The sequence below is a fragment of the Lepidochelys kempii genome, chromosome 13 (assembly GCF_965140265.1).
Source record: "Lepidochelys kempii isolate rLepKem1 chromosome 13, rLepKem1.hap2, whole genome shotgun sequence".
Classification (NCBI taxonomy): Eukaryota; Metazoa; Chordata; order Testudines; family Cheloniidae; genus Lepidochelys; species Lepidochelys kempii.
Genome location: NC_133268.1, coordinates 30,511,534 through 30,537,609, shown reverse-complemented (window position 1 = coordinate 30,537,609; position 26,076 = coordinate 30,511,534). Strand labels below are relative to the sequence as shown.

At 45.3% G+C, this 26,076-nt stretch overlaps 1 protein-coding gene across 4 annotated transcripts in view; it reads right to left on the bottom strand.

Moving 5' to 3' along the window:
• The window catches only part of NDRG3 (NDRG family member 3), a 119,418-nt gene that overhangs the window by 40,667 nt on the left and 52,675 nt on the right, over nucleotides 1-26,076 (bottom strand). For all 4 annotated transcript variants that reach the window (XM_073309973.1, XM_073309972.1, XM_073309975.1 and 1 more), the window contains one exon: nucleotides 3,154-3,259. In XM_073309973.1, the coding sequence (XP_073166074.1) occupies nucleotides 3,154-3,259 (106 nt within the window). The remainder of the gene's footprint in view (nucleotides 1-3,153; nucleotides 3,260-26,076) is intronic.

The window sequence follows — 26,076 nt, the reverse complement described above, 5'->3', positions numbered from 1 at the left end:
CATGGAGAACTGGATTCAATCTCTGTCTCTGCCACAAAGTTACCAAGTGCATATGCCTCATTTTCTGGATGCCCAACTTGAGACACCTAGAACCTGATTTGCAGAAGCGCTGAGCACTCGTGGCTGCAATGTGAGACACCAGGAGCCGTGCTCTGAATGTAAGGTACCATGAACACACGACGAGACCACCACCTGGTCTGACAGGAGTGCTGTGCAGAGAAATCCAAGCACTCCAATACTAAGGCAATAAGCACCATATAAAAGCGCATGAGAAAATGAATAATTTTATCTCCAGTATAAGGGTTGGCATAATGTGCAATAAATAAGGGAAGGGCCACATGAACAACGAGGATAGAAAGACATAATTGCATCCGGTGCACCAAATGAGGCAGGGGTCATGTGAGAAAAACATTACCTGGCCACGTAACTCAAGAGTGCCATAATGCATATGCACAAGGGGGCTGAATTAAAGGTGCGCAGGAAACCTAAGATCAGGCATTTTCTAACCTTTGAGTTCTTGACATTAGTTATTTGTTTATCGGAAGCCCATCCCCCTCCCTATACTTCAGGGCCCAAGCTCCAGCCTGAGTCGCAGTTTCAAAGAGCTGTCTACACAGCTATTTTTATAGCCCTAGTGCATGCCCCCACTATCCCTCGCTTGTTGACAGTGGTTGGAAGGCTGGTTCCCTGGGCTCCAAAGCAGTGTGTAGACATAGCCTCGGTATTCTGTTGCACCCAGCACCCCAAGGAACAGGGGTAACGGACCTGAAGGAACAATCCCACCAATAAAGTGTTATTTTTCAAACAGAAGGTTTTTTTGTTTATGTTACAACTACTGTAGGTTTGACACGTTTAAAGTTGAATTTCTCTCCAGTAATGCTCTTCACTGCTTTAATTTCACTGAGCGTGGACAATGAGAACAGACTGATCAATCTAGTGGCTTTCATTTCACGCAGTCTCATGCTGCTGCAGGAGAGCTGAGGTGTGCAATCACCACAGGCCAAAGTTTACATTGGAACAGAAGTGTGCTTATCGTCTTTGAATCATCACACGCGTTATAATGGTTTGTTACTTTTAGGGTTGATGTGGTCCTTTCAGTTCAGCAAGAAATTCACAGTGGGGGGGTTTCCCCATTTTCCAGGCAGCTCTGCCATTTTCACATGCAGTTTGAGTGTTAAGTTGCCACCATCTCTCTAACCTTTAGTACCTTCCCCCACCTGGCAGAAGACCAAAAAAAGCCACCCAACACCCCCCATTAAGGAGAAGCTCTAGAGAAACACACCCTGGGAACTCTGTGCACATTAAGCACATTTTGGGCAGCTGTGTTCACACTGGCATGCGAGGTCCTGGTCTTGGAGATGATGTCAGCTTAGCCATCGAAGATCTGCATGCGCAATAGCATCAGCTCTTGGTTCTCTGCAAAACCTGACATACTGAACGAAAGTGGCCTGCTTTGTACGCTCCATTTACTGGTCTTGGAGAGAACGTGTACATTTCCCTACCAGCTCTGGAAGAGTTTCAAGCACTAATGAGGCTCCGATTTGCCTTTCTGAGAGACATGACCTCATCAAGACGTTTCGTTCTTGGACAAACATCAGCATTCTTTCCACCGAGGCCACCAATGGGGGAGGGAGCAGAGGAAAAGGCAACACAGAAACTGGGCCGATGAGAAGATTCTCAAGGGGACAGATGCCATTTGCTTCTCATTCCAATTCCTGGCAGAATGACAAGCTCCTGACTGGACATGGCTCTGGAGCACTGTCAGGCATGGAGCTGCCTGTTCCACCCTTTTTTTCCTCACTCTGATGGTAGCTCCTGTAACCTTTTGACCAACTAACTAAAGTGAATTAGGTGGCTTATCTGCGACTGTAGTTTGAAGGATGCACCAAGTACTCCCATAATGCCACAAGATCTGAATTAGTGGGGTGAGGGGGGATAGCGCTCTCCTTCAATGCAATGAGGAAGAGGCGCCCTCACGGGTGAGCTGGATCATTCTCTGGCCCAGCAGTGGATATCCATGCAATTGCTGGAACAACCAAACTGGGGGGTCTACATTTGGCTATTTACTAAGCATTGAAGAGTTGGGAGGTGCTAGGGCAAGAATCTCAGCTTGGTGATTAGCTCTGCTGCCTGTCACTCAAATGAGAAGGGATCTGAAATTTCCGCCTACCAATCAGTATCTGAGATGATAGATTCCCAGATCTTACCGGGGAAGCCCAGGAGAGTGCATGTCCTGGACAGTTATAGCTTCAGTGCAGCGTAGCATTAACTGGGCCAGAGTTTCCTTAACAGCACAGGCCAGTTCAGTGCCCTCATCAAAGACGATAGCATGAAAAGATTAAATACTTGCTGGGCTGTTGTAGCTTTTCCCAAGTGCCCCAGTACTGCACTACTTTGTCTTAAGAGGGCTACAGCAATGCTCTGCAGAATCCAGTTGGAATGCCAGGTGAGGTTCCCCTGTCATCAATCTCGTGTAGACAGCAGACTTTGAAAGCCAGTAGGCAGGTGGGTGAGGTAACATCTTTTATGGGACCAACTTCTGTTCGTGAAAGAGACAAGCTTTCGAGCCACACAGCTCTTCTTCAGGTCTAGGAAGGATATTCCCAGTCTCACAGCTAAATACAAGGTGGAACAGAGTGTTTAGCATAAGTAGTTAACACATATTGTAAGGACCATTCAGAAGTTGATCCCGTAAAACAAATTACCTCACCCATCTTATCTTCTAATATCCTGAGACCAACATGCTAAAGCTACATTGCATACAATAGGCAGGTAAGGAAGTCATGGCACCACGTCATGGGAGAGAAACCGGTATCTCCTATAATTTCTATCACCAGGATGGCCCTGCTAGAAACCTCTTACAGCCCAGGGTTTTAGTGATGCCACCTGCCACACAATTTCCACCCCCACCCACAGGACTTCATAGCATAGGCTGCATCACGTTGGCAGAGTTGGATGGGGTCCTCATCAGAGCCTATCAGTGCTGCTCCTTAATGGTCTTTGGGGAGTGGAGAGCAATTGCCATTTCTAAGCATTTAAGCTTGTTCACTCTGTGACTGGAGAGTCTGGCCCCCAGCATTCCTGACTGGCTGCGAGTGGACTCAGAGTTAGCGTGAGTCCAGCGAGTGAGAGCGGAGTGGCAGTAAGCATTACCTTATCGTTCAGAAGAGGTTTGATCTCTGTCAGCTGCACATCCTGTAGTTCATCCATGGCAACTGGTGTAGAGTCCTGTAATCTGCAGAGTGGTAAATCAGTGACCCTGGAACAGAAGGAGAGGACAGGGTTAGAGATGATGACATTTCAAAAGGATGCTCCCCACTGTGACTGATGGCTATGCTTACAGCACAGCTACTAGGACATGCTAATCCTGAAACCGCCTGGCCTTGTTCCCAGTGCAACATGGTACATCTACAACACAGAGGGGAAAGCAGCTTGGTTGAGTCACACACTGAGAGACCTCCCCACGCTGCAGGGAACCCCTGCTAGGAATCTCTCACCAGCTGAAACCTGTGCAACACACTGGCCTCCCCCCACACACAGTTCATCAGTTCTCACGCAGGAGATGTGCAGGGCACACAGCTCGGATGCTGTAGAGCTTCCCACTTGTGCAACACCACAGAATTTAACCTAGCAGGAAGATTGCGGCCCTGAGTATGTTGTATGGATCTGCTCTTTTAGTGGCACTGGTGCTTTAAGACTGCTCCACTCAACAAAAACCAGCTGAGAACCAGCACTTAGAAGGGATATTGGAGCAGACACAGTTCCAGTTGTGGCTGATCTGGTATTAAGTCCCAGCAGTCTCTGACGAATGCCATCACCATTTCCAATGGCACTCCTACACTATTCAGCTTAGCCAAGACCTGACCCACCAAGAGTAGACAGAGGAACTTCAGTAGAACCTAATCAAGCTACCCTCCTCAGGCAGGGACTGTGTTTTTGCTGTGTGTTCGTACAGTACCAAGCACAATAGGATCCTGGTCTATGATTGGGGTCCTCAGGAATTACCACAATACAATTAAACAACCATCCAGGTGAACGAACAGCACAATGATAGATGGAAATCACTGGTGACAAATGCAAAGTAACACACACTGGAAGGAATATTAAATACTCCCACACATGCTGGGTTCTGTACCAACTATAATCACCGAATAAGACCTGGGCATCGTTGTGGGCAGCTCAGTGGAAACCTACGGTCAATGTGCAGCAGTGATAGAAAACCACTAACATGTTTCCCTGGATCTGCAATTTCTGCATTAGGATGAGTTGGGAGATATTTTAAGACACATTTACACTACTTCTATGCTACGAGCTGGTACACATACTTGCAATAGCTCCAGGAGCACTAGCGTGAGTATAAATAGCGGCGTAGCATGGGCAGTGGCAATGCAGGCATGGCTGACTTGTGCCGTGTATGGACCCACCATTTTCTGGCACAGCTCAGCTGTGCCTGCCTTTGCAGCCCCTGCTCATGCTACCCTGCTATTCATGCAGTCACAGGACAGAAAGACGGGTTATGGGTTACAGATTGTTGCAGGTTTCAGAGTAGCAGCCGTGTTAGTCTGTATCCGCAAAAAGAAAAGGAGGACTTGTGGCACCTTAGAGACTAACCAATCTATTTAATAAGCCATAAATCCAGTGTCTGTTCAGTCCATGAGTTTTAGAGTCTAGCAGAGTTATGCATTTAAGCTTGCAGGCTCGTTTTTGAAAGGATTGTGCAGGTGTCCTTTCAGGATAAGGACCGGCAGGTTGGACAGAGTGATCGGTTTGTGAAAAGTGTTCACCCACAAGTGATAGGGTGTTTTTATGTTCTGTCAATTTCCTATTTCCTTCAACAGCCCTCTTTTTGTCCTGCAGAGGTGTTAATGGGCCACTCTATCTTGAATGGTCCCTCACAATACGTGCTAACTATTCATGCTAAACAATCTGTTCCACCGGGCATTTTGCTGTGATGCTAGGAGTACCTTTCCCAGACCTGAAGAGCTCAGTGTGGCTGGAAAACGTACACTGCAAACAGAATGGCTGCCCATTTGGCATTTCATCATATTACACGGATGTGCCTACCTGCATCTGACCAATCTACTGGATGAGCAAGAAGCTAAAATGATGATTACAGCTCACTGTGGTCTTTCTCACAGTTTTAAATTGGGTCACTCCCCGTGCCCACCCCAGAGTTCATCATCCTGTATTTCTGGTTTGCTATGAGGAGGCTTGCGATCAAGCTGTGAATTCAGTCTCTCCGTGCAGGACGCAGGAGCTTACTCTGGGTCTGCTTGCAGCAGATTCTTTTCATGCTCAAATAAAACAGTTCCTGTAGCACACACGTAAGTAAGGCCTTGTCAATACTACAGAGTTTTGTCGACGCAAGTTACGCCGACGATCAGAAATGGCTATAATTACATCGCTTCTGCATGTTCACACAACCCTCCTTGTGTCAGCAGAGCGGGCCCACAGTTGGCGCTTTAGCATTGACAGTGAGAGCAGTGCATTGTCGGTATCTATCCCACTGTGCTACTCACCACCTTCTGCAGCTAGGATTCGGGGGAAGGCAGAGTGGATCGCAGTGCACCATGAGCATGGGGTCAACAGCCCATGATGCAGTTTTTTTCATCCCATCATTTCATGGGCTTCCGACTGCGTTTCACGGCATTTTTCCACAGCCCCTGTTACTGTGCACCTGCCACCTTTGTCTGAAAGCATAGGATCCTACTCTGCTCTCTGCTTCTGTGGTCACTGCTTTGAACACCTTGTGGCTGGTCATGCAGTATATCATGAGCTCCCAATCTGAACAGGACTCAGATGCCTGACCTGCTGCATGCCATGGAAACAAACACCACCAGATTACTTTTGACATTCACAGAGCAGCTGCACAGGGTGGACCACCACTTTTGAGCTCAGGAAACAAGTACTGAGTGGTGGGATCACATTGTTATGCGTGAACTTTTGGATGCGCAAAGCCACCTTCCTGGAATTGTGTGTGGAGCTCGCCCCAGCCCTGCAGGGCAAGGACACCCAAATGAAAGCTGCCCTCTTCGTAGAGAAGGGTGTGGCAATCAACGTGTGGAAGCTGGCGACCCCAGACATCTAGCCGGGGGTTGTGAATCAGGTTGCAGTGGGGAAGTTTACCATTGGGGCTGTATTAATGCAAGTGTGCAGGGCCATTAATCACATCCTGCTACAAAGGACTGTGACTCTTGGCAATGTGTGCGAAACAGTGGATGGCTTTGCAGCAATGGGATTCCCAAACTGCGGAGGGGTGATCGATGGCAGGCATATCTCAATTTTGGCTTTGGACCATCTTGCAATGGAGTACATCAATAGGAAGGGCTACTTCTCTATGGTATTGCAGGAGCATGTGGATCACCGTGGGTGGGATTGTCCAGGAAGGTGCATGACGCAAGCATCTTCAGGAACACCGGTCTGTACAGAACGCTGCAAGCAGGGACTTTCTTGCTCGACCAGAAGATTCCAGTGGGGGGTGTTGAAATGCCCACAGTAATCCTGGGAGTCCCAGCATACCCCTTACTTCCATGGCTCATGAAGCCTTACACAGGAAACCTGGACAGCAGCAAGGAGCGCTTCAATAGGCTGAGCAGGTGCAGAATGACTGTAGAATGTGCCTTTAGCAGGAGGCTAAGGGTGAAAAGTTTCCCCTGGGGTGGTGCGCAGAGGCGGATCGCCTGATACCAGGGCTATTAGAGGGGCACAAAAGGGAGCTGTTCGAATCAGGGAGGCTTTGAGGCAACATTTTGACAATGTGCACCAGTAATGTGTCTTTCTATACAGCACTCTGCCATGCTTTGTTAACCTGCTGCCTTGCATGAAAATTTTAATGATTTGACTGTGATTTGTAGTCAGCAAATGATAAAATTGCAACTGTTTATTAATGCCAGCAGCAACCTGTGTGTAGGAGACAAACAAAGATTGGCTATCTTTCAGAGTATGTTTTTATTAAATACCTATTAACAACACACACAAAAGGCTTGATGGAGAGGGAGATAACAATGAAGGGCAGCGTACGCTCTGATAGCTGTGTTAAGTCCAGTTATAATTTTGGAAGCTGTCTGAAGGGGTAGAGTGAATGGGGTACTGAGACGGGCTCGGAAGTAGCAAGGAATGTATGTGGGGAGCAGGGCCGTCCTTAGGCATACGTAGCTGCATAGGGCACCTGAAAATTTGGGTCACACCTAGGCCTTAATGTCCACCCTCCCACCTCTTCCTATCCCTGTTCTGACCATTCCTACAGGCTGCCAGACCTATTAGCATAACCCTGAAACTGTTAAAGAGTCATTCAAGTGGTAATGAAGCCATTTAACAGGAATTTGCAAACCTCCAGTTATATACTGTCAGTTTCTGAATTTACTTACAAAAACAGTTGTGCATGACTGTAATATTTACTTAGAACATGTTAGTCTACAGGACCTTAGTTTAAAATTTGCTTTAAAAATCTTTCATTAGTGTGTTGCTGAAGATTATAAAATCACATCTCCAAACAATCCTTGCATAGTTTTTAGATGCACAATCTGAGTATTCATCTTTAGCCTTAAATGCTTGGATCTTCAGACATAGTTTTTTAAATAAATCCTTCAAAAGACCATCCTTATCTAAAATACAAATGTGAGCCCAGGCTGCCATCAGGCATAGGGGCACCAGTTTAATAATACTGCATAGGGCCCCATAAATCCTAAGGATGGCCCTGGTGGAGAGTTTGGGGAAGGCATGGAAAGCAGTTCTGTATCAGCTGCAGAGGGGGCTGAGAACACATGAATTCAGCCTGCAGTGTGATTAGAAACTTCAACGTCTCCATCTGCTTCTCCATCACTTTTATCATCCGCTCCTGGCCCATTAATATTCACTCCTGACTCTCCTTTCTGTCCTGTCTGCATTAAAATAAAATTATAAAGTCTCTCTCCACGCCCTGCATTTCTGTTTTTCAGCCTCTGAGGATTGGAGCATCTCTTGAAACATGTCCTCCTTGCTTCTCCTTGGTTGCTTCCTTATCTGGTGGAAACACTCTGCTGGTGTGTATGGGGTTCTCCTGAAGGCCACATTTGCATGATCACAAGAAATAATAAACAGAGCATGATTGTTAGTGCACGAACAGCACCAAATTATTATAGTAAGATGCACCTCTTTTTAAATATGAATCAGTTTCTCACTGTCTCTTTGCAAGCACACAGATCGGTGAATGCCCTCAACATGGTGAGTTCAGCCCGGGCAGGGGGACGCTCAAGATGGGGCACAGGGTCTAGCAGGTTTTTTAAGGGGATCACTTGCAGGTGACTAGGGACACTATTGTAAATTCTGCCACCATTTTCCACAAGCAGGGGTCATTGATGCCGATATCTCGCTCCTGAGGGTAAGCAAGGATGCAAACGGGCATCTCCTGCATGCATGCAGCTTCAGACCAGGTCCCTGTGCTGTTTGCCTGTGAGCTGCTTTGGTCCCTGTACAAATGACTGCCGATGGGTGCAGGAAATTTCCTACAATGGGGGAAGGAAGAAAGGAGCTCTGCGGAGTATCCTTCAGCAGAGGATTGGCAAGTACCTCCAGGAAAGTTTCCTAGAGATCTCTCTGGAGGATTCCCCTGAAATCTCAGTGTGCATTAACACACTGTTCCGCTACACTGCTTATCTGCACAAAGGAAGGTGGAGCACACTCAAACACAGCTAGTCTTGTACACTTCTATCCCGTCACCCAATTCTAGAACATACAAAGCAAAGGACAGCTCTACCTCATATAACCGAGCAGCATCAACTCAAAAAGATCACTTACCAGAGCTCTCCTCTCCTGCGTCAAGATGCCAGAGACGGATTACTGGGACTGGCGAGACCCCTCCGGAGTGGAAAAAGAGGTCCTGACTCACTGCGCCATCGGATGACCCTGCCGTTGGCTCCCCATCATCCTCCAATTCGACCTCCTTATCCATGACTTCATCCTTGGGGTTTAGTCTGCTGTTTGCTGTCTCTAGCCCCGCTGAAGTATACACAGAGCTCTTGGTGGTGGATGTGGGGTCACTGCCGATAATGGAATCCATATCCTAAGGTCTTTGGCGCAGCACCAGGGAGACGGTTTGACTCCCTTGCCTTCTGGTACATTTGCCTCAGCTCCTTTATCTTTGCACGGCACTGATGCGTGTCCCGTTTGTAGCCCTTATCCAATATGCCACGAGAAATCTGACCAGGTATTGAAGTTCCTATGGCTGGAGTGGAACTGGGACTGCACAGCCTCCTCTCCCCACGGTTCCCGCAGATCCAACAACTCAGGTGTGCTCCAGGCAGGAGTGTGTTTGCTGCATGGAGCTGCCATGGTCAGCTGGGAAAATGCAACGTGAGATCTCCATGCTGACCAAACAGGAAGTGGAATTTCAAAAATCCCCAGGCCTTTAAAGGAGGAGAGGCGGATGCCTGTGTACCTGGGTGCAGGGCAGTGGAGTTCAAACTGCTGACCTGAGCAATCAGGACTGGCATTGTGGGACACCTCCTGGAGGCCATTTACAGCGACATAAGCAAACACAGTGTCTACACTGATACTTTGTTGATATAACTTTGCTGCAAAAAGCTCTACGCCTCTTGGCAAGGTAGTTTTATTTTGTCGGCAAAGCAGGAGAGTTTTGATGGCAAAAAGAGCACTGTAGTGTGTACACCTCCACTGTTTTGTTGACAAAAAAGCAGACTTTTGTCGACAAAACTCTATGGCGTAGACAAGGCCTCAAATCCTCACAATGGTTCTGCCATTTCCCACTCACACAGGTATGATATATGGATAAAACAATACCTAAGTTAAAAGAACTAACAAGGGAACGCATCCCCTCCTGACTGCTACTAGGGAATTGGGGATGAGCTGTGATTTTTATTCTGAATTTAACTTCAACATGAGATGAAGCAACTCATAAGCCAGAAGCTGCCCTGCAAGACACAGACAGTCTGGCAGGTCGTTTCCATGATGTCAGCATAGTGCTCTCCCTCCTCCCAGAGCTAATGCCCTAGCAACAATAGAGAAGACGTAAATCAGCACAGAGCCAGAAAGATTTTATTCCAGCTTAATCTCTCTGCAGAGCTGCATCAAGAAAATCCATTGCCCCACTCTCCTCCTGCTGCCCTATTAGTCCTGTTCAGGGCACTCCCCCGCAACACAAGTGGTTGGAACAGTCTCACAAAGTGCAAAACTCCTGTATGTTCTCATCAGTCCTGCCTAATGAAGGATTAGCCCTTATCCAGGCGGCCTGGATAACGAAAAGAGGGGCTGGACTATCAGCAGATGCACTGCAGGCTACGCCCTGCTAGCTGAAATTCTGGAAAGGAAGTATGTAGAGCACAAGACCAAGAAAAATTAGATTGTACACAAATCTGATCACCCCCCACTTCCATCCTGCAACAGAATAAAGGGTCCTGCCCCCAGGATTTTACACTCTCCAGCTGCTGATGATCTGAAAGCAGAGCCAGAGTGGGTGAAGGTTACAGGAGCTGAATGGATTTTGAGAGGACAGCAGAAGGTGACAGAGTGTCCTTATATCAGGAGAGTTTACTCCCTGCAGCTGGCTTACTCTCCTCTGAAGGAGGATGTCCTTTGGGCCAGACATTGGCAGGAAGGGAATGCTGACAGGACCCGTGGAAGCTCTCTCCCATTTAGCAGAATGCTCCACGCCACTGTGCTCTGACACCTGAGAGTGACTGCTCTGGCGGCTGGCCAGGCAAAAGGCTTTAATGCCACCTTGGAAATCTCATTACTGTTGGACTCCCAATCCTCCTGCCTGGCCTAGATCTGCTGCCACACAGACAAGGAGTGCAGCTGGTGGAGAGCGGACTTTTGAGGCAAAAGTTCTCCCGGGTGCCACAGACCATGAAGAGGCATCTTCTCAGAGTCTCCTATGCAACCAACGCCATGCACAGCCTGAACACTTCTTTGCTTGGGTTCCTCCAACTGAAAACGCACTAGAAGGCTGCATCTGGGGTGGGAAGCCACATCTGATGGCTGCTCTGACCTACTGGTGGAGCAGTGAAAGGCTCAGGAACAACTTGGAGAGAGACTAGTGTCACCTGTAAAATGCAGATAATACTCCCTCTCTTGGCCTTGTCGATGTAGCTTGTAGCTTTCTGGGCTCTCTCATACAGCACCTAGCTTCCCCCCAATTTCAGACGCTAGATGCTACTGCAATACTGGTGATTAACAACAACAAAACACTGATGTTAGCCTGGTAACAGTTCACTTCCTACTCTCCTATTGTTCCCACTGCCTAGCATTAAATAAAAGTGATTTAACTTCCAAAAAAACAAACAAACAAATGAAATTAAAGTTTATGAACCAGCCGGTAGCTCTTTAGAAGATTAATCCAGCGCTTCACAACTTTAAACCTATCCACGCTGGGCAGCAGGCTTCCCAAGGCCCAATATTTAGTATGCAGCAGGCTGAGAACCATACAGATCATCTCCTCAAAGGGTAGTGGGGTCTAGTATCGCCTGCCTGCAACTGAAGAGGCAGACAGACCCAGTGGGTCCTTCAAGAGCAGTGCCAGTGACTAACAGGCATGGTTCTGTCTCCTACGCAACCTGAAGACCCCTTGGAAAGGAACTGCAGACTTTTTTGCTCAGCACACTGACTTGTGTGCTCACACAGAGTTAATGCAGACACTAGTATATCAAACAATACAACACATATAGCCTGGAACTGCACTCTGAGGGAAGGTTGGTTCTCATATCCCACTTCCTCCCCGTCATCTAAGTGACCAACAACCAACAAGCTAGGTTATAACATTAACCTTAGAGTACATTCAATATGACAGCAAAGAGAAGTGTCCAAAAGTGAGAGAAACACTCAAGTGAAAAGGAAGAGCTCTGCAGAAGGCAGGGTGCAGCTGAAGCAACAGGTTCGTATGGAATGATCTACACATACATTTCTCTTTGTATGGCTCAGTACATGTCCTGGGCAATTGCTCCCTACACTTGCATTTGCACACAGATGACTCTCTCAGGAAACTCCTCCTAAACCAGTTTTTCCTTCCCAAAGGCTTCTTGGAGACTTGGCTAGATCTGCACTCTCTGGAAATGGGTTACACAAGCATCAAGACAAAGTCACCTGGTGGATACATAATTGACAAGGGGCCTAGAGCCCTGAGCAGGGGGACAGGAAAGTCCTACAGGGGCAGGGGATGCAAATACCCTCTTGCAGACATCCTCAAACTCAAACAAGTCCTCAGTAAATCAGATCCTCGCTGCTGATAATAAGTGGAAGCTCCACTATCCTGCCAGAGCATTAACAACGCTCCCACTGAGGGCTTGCTTATGTGGAAACAGGAGTCAAAAGCATGCATGTACAAGCTATTTCAGAATAAGAGTACCCTAAATAGACAGGTAAAATTTTTATTGAAATTATACCGAAATAGAGTGCTCTTATTCTGAAAGAAGCACGTACACCCACAGAACACCACCAGGATAGCTGAAGGTGCGAATTACAACCCTCTTAGTTATTTTAACTCCAGTTTCTGTGCAGACAAGCCCTCAGAGTGCTGTTCCTCACTCAGAATCAGAGGCCTGAAACACTCACTAGCCTCTTGCAATGCACCTGCTTTAACATTCTCATGTATCACGGAAACAGAATCTCCCACACACCACCTGGAAGAAACGGGATAATTACTTTCCAGAGTCAGCCACTCTGGAACAAAATTTTGGGCTCTGCTGCTGCAAGTCCTTTTTCATTCATCATAACGAATCCAGTGCTTCTAATTTATCAGCTCCATGACTTGTCACACTCCTGCCTTTACAAATTACATTAGACTTGTCACATCTCTCACAGGGACAATTCTTTAATACAGTTATCAAGCTACGATGCAAAACATGTAAAAGTCACATCTGGGAAAATGTATACTTCTCTCAGTAAAAGATATTACCTCACCTACCTTGTCTCTCATATCCTGCTTGTCAGCTACAACACTACTTGTCTCTGACTGCCAGCTTAGCAGAGACTATGTGCCTTGGGAAGCCTGTTCTTCAGAGAGCGTGTAGGTTCAGAGCTGTAACAAACTGGGTCAGTCTTCCAAAGGGCTGCTTACTCTCCCTTACAGAATTGAGTAAGCAGGTCTTATGGATATGAGAAGCCAAGAAGGAAGTTCCTTCCAAAGGGGATCTGCGAGTGGAGATGGGACACAAGGTGAAAACTAGTGTTTGCAGACTGAGCAAGATACTCAGAAGCCTACTCATTTCCTTGCATCCTACTCATTTACTCAGCATTCACACTGCTGCAGCCTTGGAGAGGCTCTTCCTCAATTTTTATCTTCTGCAGAAAAATGTTTCTCCTGCACAGTGCTTGCCTTTGTTCCACACCCTGTTTTTGAGCCACATCCGATGAAGTGAGCTGTAGCTCACGAAAGCTCTTGCTCAGATAAATTGGTTAGTCTCTAAGGTGCCACAAGTCCTCCTTTACTTATTTCCAATAGTTGTTCATACAGCTCCTCTAGACCCCTTTGATTATGCGCACCTTAATCTTGGAACATTCCTCTTTTTCCAAGTAATAAACCCCTCATTTATAGCCCTGGAGACCCTTTATTATCCTTGCTGCCCTCTGCTTTTTCCTCAGTTCTTCACTAATTCTCCTTGAGCTGTCATTAGCCATTTATACAGGCCAGTCCAAGTCCTATATTTATACATGCAGGTTAACAGTAACCTTTCAGCTAGGGAGGTAAGGGTCCAAATTTCTTTTTCAATGTCTAAACACTCAACCAAGTTTGCTCCTCCCTCTTTATGCCCTAGCCCCTACATTTTTGGTGTTGTACCAGCAATGATGACTTCATATTCTACCACATTTCCAGTTTCTTGGCACACAAGTCAAATTGTCAGCATTCTGAGAGAGAACTGAAAAACTCCATCTAATCACTCCAGAACAATTGTTATACACAACAATTTTTTAAAGCATGAGGCTCTGGCTCCTCTAATTCATGGATATGGCCAGGCAAAGGAGAGCCAAGTCCCTGAGGGATAATTCAAATGACCTGAGCCTACATAAGATGTACATTTAGCATCTATTTGAGGGAAAGTGGTCATACGTATGTATGTGTGTGTGCGCATGTGTAAAAGTAATACCAACGAAGCCCACCACAGTCGTATTTAACTTCAGAAAGAGAACTACACAAAAATGAGGAAGCTAGTTAAACAAACAGTCATAAGAAGGTTTCAGAGTAGCAGCCGTGTTAGTCTGTATCCGGAAAAAGAACAGGAGGACTTGTGGCACCTTAGAGCCTAACAAATTTATTAGAGCATAAGCTTTCGTGGGCTACAGCCCACTTCATCGGATGCATAGAATGGAACATATATAAGATACATATATATACACACACACACACACATACAGATAAGTTGGAAGTTACCATATAAATTGTGAGAGGCTAATTAGTTAAGATGAGCTATTATCAGCAGGAGAAAAACACTTTTGTCGTGATAATCAAGTGATCATAAGAAGGAAATGCCTGCAAGCTGCAGGGAAACATTTTAAAAACACCTAATAGAGGTTCAAATTAAACATATACCCTAAATATTTTAAAAAATGCCACCATGGCTAAACAACAGAGTAAAAGAGGTGATTAGAGTCATCCTTTAAAAATTGGAAGTCAAATGCGACTGAGGAAAATAGAAAGGAGCATAAACTTTGGCAAGACAAGTGTAACAGTATAATTGGACAGGCCAAAAAAGAATTTGAACAGCAAGTAACAAAAGACTCAAAAACTAACAGCAAAAATATATTTAAATACACTAGAAGCAGGAAGCCTGTGAAACAATCAGTGGGACGACTAGACAATCAAGGGGCTAAAGGAGCACTCCAGGAAGACAAGACCATGCCGGAGAAGCTAAATGAATTCTGTACATTGACCATCACTGCTGAGGATGTGAGGGAGATTCCCACACCTGAGCCATTCTTTTTAGGTGACAAATCTGAGGAACTGTTCCAGATTGAGGTGTCAGACGAGGTTTTGGACCAAACTGATAAATTAAACAGCAATAAGTCACCAGACCAGATGGTATTCATCCAAGAGTTCTGAAGGAACTCAAATACGAAATTGCAAAACTATTAATCGAGGTATGTAACCTGTCACTTAAATCAGCTTCTGTACCAGATGACTGGAGGATAGCTAATGTGATGCCAATTTTAAAAAAAGGTTCCAGAGATGATCCTGGCATTTACAGGCTAGTAAGCCTGCCTTCAGTACCGGGCAAACCGGTTGAAACCATAGTAAAGGACAGAATTGTCTGACACATAGATGAACATGATTTGTGGGGGAAGAGTCAACACAGCTTTTGTAAAAGGAAATCATGCCTCACCAATCTATTAGAATTCTTTGAGCGGGTCAACAAACATGTGAATAAGGGTGATCCAGTGGATATAGTGTACTTGGACTTCCAGAAAGCCTTTGACAAGGTCCCTCACCAAAGGCTCCTAAGCATGGGATAAAAGGGAAGGTCCTGTCATGATTAGTAACTGGTTAAAAAGACAGGAAGCAAAGGGTAGGAATAAATGGTCAGTTTTCAGAATGGAAAGAAGTAAATAGCAATGCCCCCAGGGATCTGTACTGGGACCAGTGCTGTTCAACATATACATAGCTTATCTGGAAAAAGAGGTAAACAGTGAGGTGGTAAAGTTTGCAGATGATACAAAATTACTCAGGATAGTTAAGTCCAAAGCAGACTGCAAAGAGTTATAAGAGCGTGACGAAGTGGGAATGGTCTTAATATTTTCTCTGAATACTGTGTGGGTGCCTCAGTTTCCCCATGGCATTTCTTAAGTATCTAGGTGGTGGGATAAAGGTGTGTGATTGTTGCAGAGCCCTAGAGGGCCAGTGTGATGGTGTCTGCACAGAGAACGGCCGACACCCTGTCTCCAGGCAACTGATGGCCAGGGCCCCTCCCCTGCAAGGTGAACAAAGAGATCAGGTGGCCTCCTGGCCTGGGAAAGAGACTAAGACCAGAGGAAGGGCTGGAGGGGGTTTCAGTTTGGAGCTGTCTGGGGAAATGGAGGGAGGCCCAGATGGGGCTCTGGGCTCCCTGGCCCCCAAGATGGACCTGACTGAGGGGTCCTGTTTCCTGTACCTACAAGCTCTGTTTTAGACCGTGTTCCTGTCATCTAATAAACCTTCTGTTTTACTGGCTGGCTGAGAGTCATGTCTGACTGCGGAATTGGGGTGCAGGGCCCTCTGGCTTCCCCAGGAGCCCTGCCTGTGCGGACTCGCTGTGGGAAGCGCATGGTGTGAGAAGGGGATGCTGAATGCTCCGAGGTCAGACCCAGGAAGGTCGAAGCTGTGTAAGTTTCTTGCCTTGGAGACAGTATGCTCATAGAGAGGAGGCATGGTCCCTCAGAGCCCGTATGGAGTAGTTCCAGAGCATTGCCCGGTGACTCCGTGACAAAGAGTATCTCACAAAACTGGGTGACGGAGCAACAAAATGTGAGATGAAATTCAATGTTGATAAATGCAAAATAATGCATACTGGAAAACATAATCCCAACTATACATACAAAATGATGTGCTCTAAATTAGCTGTTACCACTCAAGAAAGAGATTTTGGAGTTACCATGGATAGTTCTTTGAAAACATCTGCTTAGTGTGCAGTGGCAGTCAAGCTAACAGAATGTTAGGAACCACTAGGGAAGGGTTAGAAAAGACGACCAAACATATAATGCCACTAAATAAATACATGGTACACGCACTCCTTGAATACTGCATGAAGCTCTGGTCACCTCATCTAAAAAAATATATATACTAGAATTGGAAAAAATATAGAGGAGGGCAACAAAAAGTATGGAACAGCTTACATCTGAGGAAAGCTTAAAAAGACGGGGACTATACAGCTTGGAAAAGAAATGAGTAAGGGAGGGGAAAATGATACAGGTCTATAAAATCATGAATCGTGTGGAGAAAGTGAACAAGTGTTATCTACCCCATTCACAGAACACAAGAACCAGGAGTCACTGAATGAAATTAATAGACAGCAGGTTTAAAACAAACAAAAGGAAGTACTTCTTCACACAACGCTCAGTCAGCCTGTGGAACTTCTTGTCAGGGGAGGTTGTAAAGGCCAAAACTATAACAGGGTTCAAAAAAGAACTAGATAAGTTCATGTCCATCAATGGCTATTGGCCAAAATGGTCAGGGATGCAACCCCATGCTCTGGGTGTCCCTAAGCCTCTTAGTGCCAGAAGCTGGGACTGGACTGCAGGGGATGGATCGCTTGATAACTGCCTTGTTCTGTTCATTCCCTTTGAAGCATCTGATATTGGCCATTGTCGAAAGAGAGGATACTGGGCTAGATGGACCATTGGTCTGACCCAGTATGGCCATTCTTATGTTCTTATGACACTTTCATTCTCTAAGTGTGGGAAATATTACATTGCCTCAGAGTGTAGCAGAGTGTGACAGTGTGCTGAGCAAAGGGTTGCTGATTCAGCCCTGTCACACCAGCTCCCATTTAGGGTAATAAATTAGAGGTGGCTGGAGATAACCTGGCCTTAATTGGGGAAGCAGAGACAACTGCCACCTAATTAGCCTGACTGTGTATAAAAGCCTCAGGACAAGGAAGCCATGGGAAGAGCAGAAAGGGAAAAGGCAGGGAGAGGAAGCAGGGAGGTAGCTCTTCCCTTCCCTTTGCCCACAGATGGTGAAGGACCAACTATACATGGTGAAACAGTGGTGGGAACAAGCTAGTGAACAAACTGCACCAGTGGATACTAACCCCAGGGTCTCAGAGTGATTTTGTGGACTTAGCAGAGGCAGAAGCCAAGGGGGCCCTGCCACGCTCTGCTACACAGAGAAAATACCTTTTAGCCACCTGTTTACACTAATAGTGCCTGACTACAAGACTGCTTAAACAAGGAGGCAAGAAAAATGAAATAATGCTCTCAAAATCTTTCTGTGATACCTAAACTATCACCAATGGGTGACACTAAGCCACGTTGAAACGTTCTTCTATTACAAGACCTTATACTGAAGACACCTAACCTAGAAAGATATCCTAGATATCATAGAATACTGGTGCAATTCCCTAATAGGAGTATCCACAGAGAGACTTTTTGGAGTATAAATCAGAAGAATTCCAGGTCAGAACCCTCATTTCTGACAATAAAACAAGATCTGGCTCATTGTCAAATGCAGTAAGTTAGATGCTGTGTTGTAGTTACCAAAAGTGAGACAGCATTTTCTGGCTTCATATTTCTGCCCAAGGCCTCTTTTATAAATGGCAGAGAAACAGCTCCCTCTTTGATAAGCTGTTCCCATCACTGTGAATTAAATCTGCCGTGGATATTGTTATTCATGACTATGAAAGTGCACAGCTCCCAGCTGGCATAGCACAGGCGGGTGCTCATGATAAAGTCAAAATCACACACATCTTCCTTGTGATCACTCTATGCCCTCTCTTACTCAATTGCAAAATTTAAAGCCAATGATTGAATTATCCAATAATGGCTCAAAAATCAAAATAATCTATTGATGTATTCCCCCCCACTTTCACACTGACGGCCACCATGACAGCACACAGCCTAGGACCCATTGGGAGGGGCTCCCCTTGGTTTCTTGGCAGTTGATTCAGTAACCAGATCAGAATGCCACATTTTTCTGGAACCAATCCTACAAAAGGGACATAACTTAAAAAAACAACACTTCTGCCTGAAAAGATTTTATCTACTCCAGAGATCACTATAACTGAAAGATTAAACCAAGAATATTCTACAGATATGGCGTACTCTGAGCACTTGACAGCACTGTGTCGAGTCACTTTCATGGTTTCCCCTTTTATTTGGATGGACACAGTAACGGAAGGGGGCTCTAAAAATACAGGCAAAGGTTATTCTAATGTCACACAAAATAGCAGGAGCAGGCATAATGCCTGAAACTACATTATGCTCATTCTTTTAAACTACAATTTTAATTTCACCACATCTGTTTAAAAACTCACACTTGTGCCAGTTATGATTCAGAAACCTGAAGTTTCGGAACTACAATATATTGGGAAAGTTTAAATTTAAGCACAGCCATCCAGCCTGACACACCGTGAGGGCCCAGCCCCAACGTGTCAACTCTCTTTCGTGGGACATAACCAACTTGAAATCTAACCAGCTTAAAAACAGAAGGGAAACAGTGCCACAGCCAGTCAGATACACCGTGTAAAGCAATTTCCCCCCCTCTAAACTAAATTTATAGGAATCTTAGGTGCTACCTGTAACAACGTGCATACTGGGATTGAGTTGGTGTCCCTCTGATGAAGACTTGCTTCTTTTTCAACTAGTTCCTGTTAGTTTGTTCTCTAGATTTACGGCTGAACTGATTTCTACTTTGTTTCAACTGCCTTCCATGATAACTGACACTGTGTTCTTTTGTTTTAGAGGTAAAAGCCCAGCTGAAGTTGAAGGACGCCTCCCTTTGAGTAATGCCCCACATACATAATTTCTTCCTGTTCCCTCTCTCTTTGAATAGGCCCAACTCTCACAGTCTTTCTTCAGAACAAGCTCTTCAATCCAGGCTTGTTCCCCAACCTCACCTAGCTCCTAAATAATCTTTTTTCTTGAGTTAGTGACAGTACTAAAAACAGTCGTCGCTGTCAAAAGGCTAGCTGTACCTGTCCCCTTTCTCATTTCTCAGTGCACCCCCTCTGATGTCAGGCAGAAAAAAAGTGCAGATCATGGATAAATATACTTGATGCTTTAATAGGGCCAATTTTACAAAGCTGAAAACAGTTGCAAGCCAAATCAGCTGTGAGGAAGAATTTAATCAGAAAAATGTGGATGATAATTAAGAATTATTTAAGGTCACCTTACTAGATGCACAAAAAGCCACAATCCCACAACCATGGAAGAAGGCTGTGCTTGTCAAAAAAAAAAAACCATCCTGGTTGAGAGGGGAAGTTAGGGCAGCTGTAAAAAATAAAATATAACAAATGAAAGAAAGGGGAAGTTGATAGTAATGAATATAAATCAGAAGATAAGAACTGTAGAAAAATTATTAGGGAAGGAAATGGACACAAGGAGAAATCTATGGCCAGCAGAGTTAATAATGTAAGACACAGTTTTTTAGATATATTAGGAACAAAAGGAACCCTGACAATGGTATTGGTCCATTACTAGATGAAACTGGTAGAATTATCAACAACAATGCAGAAAAGGCAGAAGTGTTAAATAAATATTTCTGTCCTGTATCTGAGGAAAATACACATTACATAGTCTCCACATATGGTGATAACACTCTTGCCATTTCACTAGTATGTTACAGAGAAACTAGTGAAGTTAGACATTTTTAAATCAGCGGGTGCGGTAAACTTGCTTCCAACAGTTTTAAAAGAGCTGGCTGAGGAGTTTGCTGGACCATTAATATTGATTTTCAATAAGCCTTGGAACACTGGGGAAGTTCCAGAGGACTGAATGAAAGATAATGTTATGCCAATATTTAATAAGGGTAAATGGAATGACCCAGATAATTATAGGCCTGCCTGCCTGACATAGCTGCTAGGCAAGATAATGGAGCAGCTGATACTGGACTTAAGAGAGAATTAAAGGAGAGTAACATACTTAATGCAAATCAACACGGATTTATGGAAAATATGTCTCGTAATCTCATAGAAAAAGAAAGTTAGTTTGACAAGTTTGGTTGAGTCAAAGCGGGTGAGGTAATATCTTTGATTGGACCAACTTCTATTGGTCAGAGAGACACGCTTTCGAGCTCTTCTTCTGGTCACAAAAGTGGGTACAGTAATCAATATGACATCACCCACCTTCTCTCTCTAATGTCCTGGGATTGACATGGCTACAACAATACTGCATACAAGTTTGGATGATAAAGGTAATGGCTGTGATCCAGCATGGCCAGAAGGCAGCAGGAGAGTGATATAGGAGAGATATGTAAGTCCCAGGATGAGGAGAAGCCTTATTCCCTGTAGAGGGAAGAAAGGTTTCTATAGATTATTAAAAGCACTGGAAGCCAATTAGAGCACCTGAAGCTAGTCACCTGATAAAACCCCCCTGCTTCAATTAACCAGGGGAAGGAGTTGGAGCAGAGTGCAGTTTGAAGGAGTTGAAGTAGAGGAGAGTTTGGAGAAGTGCCGTGGCTGGCTAGAAGACCAAGACCCTAGGTAAAGAGACACCCGGCTTGTGCAGAGAGAAGGAAGGAAGCCCCACAAGCTGAAGAGCAGGAGAGGAAAGTAGCCTAGGGGAAGGAAGCACTAGTTCAAGTGGTTTACCACTATCCCTAGGGCCCCTAGGCTGGGACCCGGAGTAGAGGTCAGGCCCGGGTCCCTCCCTCTCCACTACCTTTCTCTGGGTTACTAGTGGGACAGTAGATACCTTAGTCCAGGGGCAGGAAACTGCACCCTGAACCTTCCCCCAAGAAGAGGAAGCGTGGGACCCATCATAATCATACTAGCAATTTGCCACATGGCACTGACATAATGTACTTAGACTTCCCATGAAAATGGGAAATGATGGCCTAGGAAGGAGTACTGCTGAAAGAGAATTGGGGGTCATAGTGGATCACAAGCTAAATATGAGTCAACAGTGTAACTCTGTTGCAAAAAAAGCAAAGATCATTCTGGGATGTATCAGCAGGAGTGTTGTAAGCAAGACATGAGAGGTAATTCTTCCGCTCTACTCCGTGTTGGTAAGGCCTCAGCTGGAGTATTGTGTCCAGTTCTGGGTTCCACATTTCAGGAAAGACAGGGAGAAACTGGAGAAAGTCCAGAGAAAAGCAATAAAAAATAATTAAAGGTCTAGAAAACAATGACCTATGAGGAAAGATTGAAAAAAATGGGTGTGTTTAGTCTGGAGAAGACAAGACTGAGGGGGAACATGCGTATAGTTTTCAAGTACTGTATGTCAAAGATTGCTACAAGGAAGAGGGCGAAAAATTATTCTCCTTAACCTCTGAGGATAGGAAAAAAAGCAATGGTCTTAAATTTACACCTGGGGAATTCTGCACCAAAAAATTAAAAATTCTGCACACAACACTTTAAAATTCTGCATATTTTATTTGTCAAAATAAAGCAATATAATCACACTAGTTCCACTTATTTTGGTAATTTATTTCAAAATGCCTGTCAGCAAGTAACAATACAGACAACAACAAATATTTCCCCAGGAGAAGAGAGTTAAAGAAACCCCTACGACAACCCAGTTTCTGTTCCTCTATTCTTTGTTGAGCAATCAGTCTGGACGTGTCACACGTGCCAGCTGGGCAAATCTTGGAGGAAAGCTCTGCCCTTCTGGTCTTTTTTCATCAGTTTTTCATCAGTTTTTCACCCTGCTTCTGTAGGGTTACCATATAGACATTCCCAAAGAGAGGACACTGTCAGGGGAAGGGGGGAGCACAGTTGGGGGGTGTTAGAGGGGATATCTGAGGGTGCTGGAAGGGTGTGTGTACTGGGAGGGAGTATTTGGAGGTGGTGGAGGGGGCTGTGTGGAGCATCCCCAGCCAGACACCTGCATCCCTTTTCCCCAGAGCCCAGGGAGAAACAGTCTGACGCTGGGTCCCTGGCTTGTGTGAAGTTTCCTGCATGTCACCTCCTTCCTTCAAGGTGGGATGCGAACTGCAGCTGCTGGGAACCCACCAGCTCCCCCTCCCCCTGGCAGTGTTCTCTATTTGCGAGCTGGGGAGCCAGGCTCTGCAGGGCCCGGCGGCCCCTAATGGTGGCCAGGAGCTCTGCAGTGCCAATTCTGTGGGGGAAAAGTTAAATTCTGCGCAGAACATTAATTCTACACAAATTCTGCATTGCATAATTATGCAGAATTCCCCCAGGAGTATAAATTGCAGTAAGGGAGGTTTAGATTGGACAAACTTCCTAACTGTCAGGGTAGTTAAGCACTGGAACAAACTGCCTAGGGAGGCTGTGGAATCTGCATCATTTTGAGGTTTTTAAGAACAGGTTAGGCAAGGACCTGTCAGGAATGGTCTAGTTATTACTTAGTCTGCCTTGAGTGCAGGGGACTGGACTGGACTAGATGACATACTGAGGTCCCTTCCAATGCTACATTTCCATGATTCTATGATTATGTAGGGCATTTGACTTGGTGCAACACAGCATTTAGATTTACAAAACTAGAAAGATATAAAATTAACATGGCACACATTAAATAGAGTTACAACTGACTAGCTGATAGGTCTCAAAATGTAATTATAAACAGGAAATTGTCATCCTATGGAGTCTCACAGGGACTGGTTCTTGGCCCTATGCTATTTAACAGTTTTATCAATGACCTGGAAGAAAACAAGATCATGACTGATAAAGTTTGCAGATGACAAAAATAGGGAGTGTCGTAAATAAGGAAGAGGACAGGTCACTGATTCAGAGCAATCTGGATCACTTGGTACACTGGGCACAAGCAAACAATGTATTTGGATACAGATAAATGTAAATGTATTCATCTAGGAATAAAGAATGTAGACCATATTTACATGATAGGGGACTCTATCCTGGGAAGCAGTGACTCTGAAAAAGATTTGGGGGTCGTGGTGGATAATCATTTGAACATGAGCTCCCTATGTGATGACACTATGTCCAATTCTAGGATGCACAAACAGGGGAATCTCATGTAGGAGTAGAGAGGTTATTTTTACCTTTATTTGGCACTGGTGTGACCCCTGCTGGCAAACTGCGTTCAGTTCTGGTGCCCACAATTCAAGGATGGTGATAAATTGGAGAGGGTGTGGAGAAGAGCCACAAGAATGATTAAAAGATTAGAAAACATACCTTAGAGTGATAAACTCAGGGAGCTTAATCAAAGAGAAGGTTAAGGGGTGACTTCATTTCAGTCTAAACGTATCTACAGGGGGAACAAATATTTAATAATGGGTTCTTTGGTCTACTAGAGAAAGGTCTAATATGTTACAGTGGCTGGAAGTTGAAGCTAGACAAATTCAGACTGAAAATGAGGCATAAATTTTTAACAGTAAGAGTGAGTAACCACTGGAAACAATTTAACAAGGGTTGTGGTGGATTCTCCATCACTGACATTTTTTAAATTAAGATAGGATAGTTTTCCAAGATCTGCTCTAGGAATTATTTTGGGGAAGTTCTCTGACCTGTGTTATGCTGGAGGTTAGACTAGATGACAAGAACAGTCCCTTCTGGCCATAGAATCTATGAAATGTCAGACCTCAGGCCTTTATCTTTGGCAGGGTGGAATTCTACAATCCTCCCACTCTTCGACCAGGCCCCGTGTACCAACCATTCTCACCCCACATGTCTGAATAAATTCAGATACCTTCTTCCCTTCAGGAGCCTGTGACCAATAATGTACAGTCAGCAGCCTTCTTAAGAGTTGTGGATTTTTTTAAGCAGTAGGAACAAATCTTTTTAGAAAAAAAAGGGAATTTAAAATATAGTCTACATTCCCGTCTATCCTACCTATAGCCCTACCATCCTGGGATGGTGACCTAGTCTAGTTTCCCCAGATACCCTGACTGGGACCTGTGTCTCAGTCTGCTTCCCCGAAAGAATTACCGCCCCTCTTCAATTTTGCCAGAGTTCTTTTGTCTTTGTGTTCACAGGCTTTTTCCTGTCCTGCTCCAAACTAGTTGTGTAGATTGGCTGGAGAGGAGGTTTGGCGTGTACTAAGAGCTGGCGACCTTGGGTGGAGCTGGGTGGGATATGGTGTTCCCGTCCTGTAAATATCAGAATTCAGAAATTTTCCCTATCAGGATCAAACTGAAACCTTTCACAGGTTTTAATGATGAATCACAGAGTGCTCAACTATCTCACTTTCTGACCAGAAATTCCATCCTGGGCCTGAGAAACCCTTTCAGCGAGTTCTGGCGAACCTGGTACGTTCCTGCAAACGGTTTCAGTTTCAAGAAATTGGCTTTGTGTGTGTGTGGGGGGGGGGGGGGGGAGGGATCGTGAAAAGACAGCTCTAATCTTGAGCCATTCTTTTCCCTCATGCCCGTTTTTCCAGACTAATTCCAGTTGAGTTAAGCCAATACAGTGTAAAGCAGTGGTCTGAATGAGCTCTCTCCTGCCACCTACTTATGAACTGGGGGGAAAAGACCTCAAGAGCAGACCATATTTGCAGAGACACACCTACTTTCCCTTGGTGACCAGCAGGCATACCTGCTTTGCCAGAGTCATCAATTGTAGTTGTTTTGGGTTAAAATTCACATAAGTCTTGGCTGCAGGGATAGTGAAATATTGTTATCCTATTGTATCACTAAAGGGCAGCAGAATTGTACTTAATAGGCTCTAACTGGGGGGGAGGGGGGAACAGTTACCCTACCTCAATCTCACTTGCTAAGCAGGAGGCAGTGATGCCAAATCCAAGTGAAAGTCAGGGTGGGGGTGCGGACAGGTGCTCCTAACCCGGTGGCACAGACTGTTTTCTTAGTTGCCATTTGACCCTCCCCATCCAGTGTTTAAAGACCGCTGACTGGACTTGAGAGTCCTTGTTTCTCAGTGGTCGCTAGAGCTGAAATCTCGATAAGCTGGGCTAGGGGCTGAGCCCTAAGATAGTGTGGGGACAGTGTTGCAGAGAAAGGCAACGCAGAAGAGGCAGCAGCAGTGAGGTTCCCCACTAGCCAGTGAAATCACTAAGGACTGAGCTAGGTGGTAGAACCTCAGAACACGGAATCACAGATGAAGGCAGAGGGGGCAGCGACAGCGGTGAGCAGAGGCATCACTCAGCTGTGCCCTCCCCCCTCCAGCCCACCCAAATGCACCCACGGACTCTTGTGACTTGCTAGCCTTGGCCAACAAACAGTGAGTAGGGTGCAGCAGTGGGAAAGTGAACTGGCATGTTAAAGGGACATTTGTCCATCAGACTTTCACATCGCAGTGGGAGAAACTAACACAAAGCACTACTGCCCAAGATATTGTGGGATGGGTGTTGTACTTAATGTTTGCATACTTTTGCATCATTGTGGTGTTTTCCCAAGTTAATACTGGGTTCCCTCTCCTCTTACTAAAATTTTTACATACACAGTGCTTGCAAGTGGGGAAGTATTGCCTCTTAGAAGCACGCAGAGTTGGTGTTTGGTTTTCCTCGAGTTCCGGGGGGAAGGAGGAGACTGAGAAGTAGAAGAAGAGGGGCTCAAGCCAATTGTGTTTTGTAATGCTAAGAGGAACC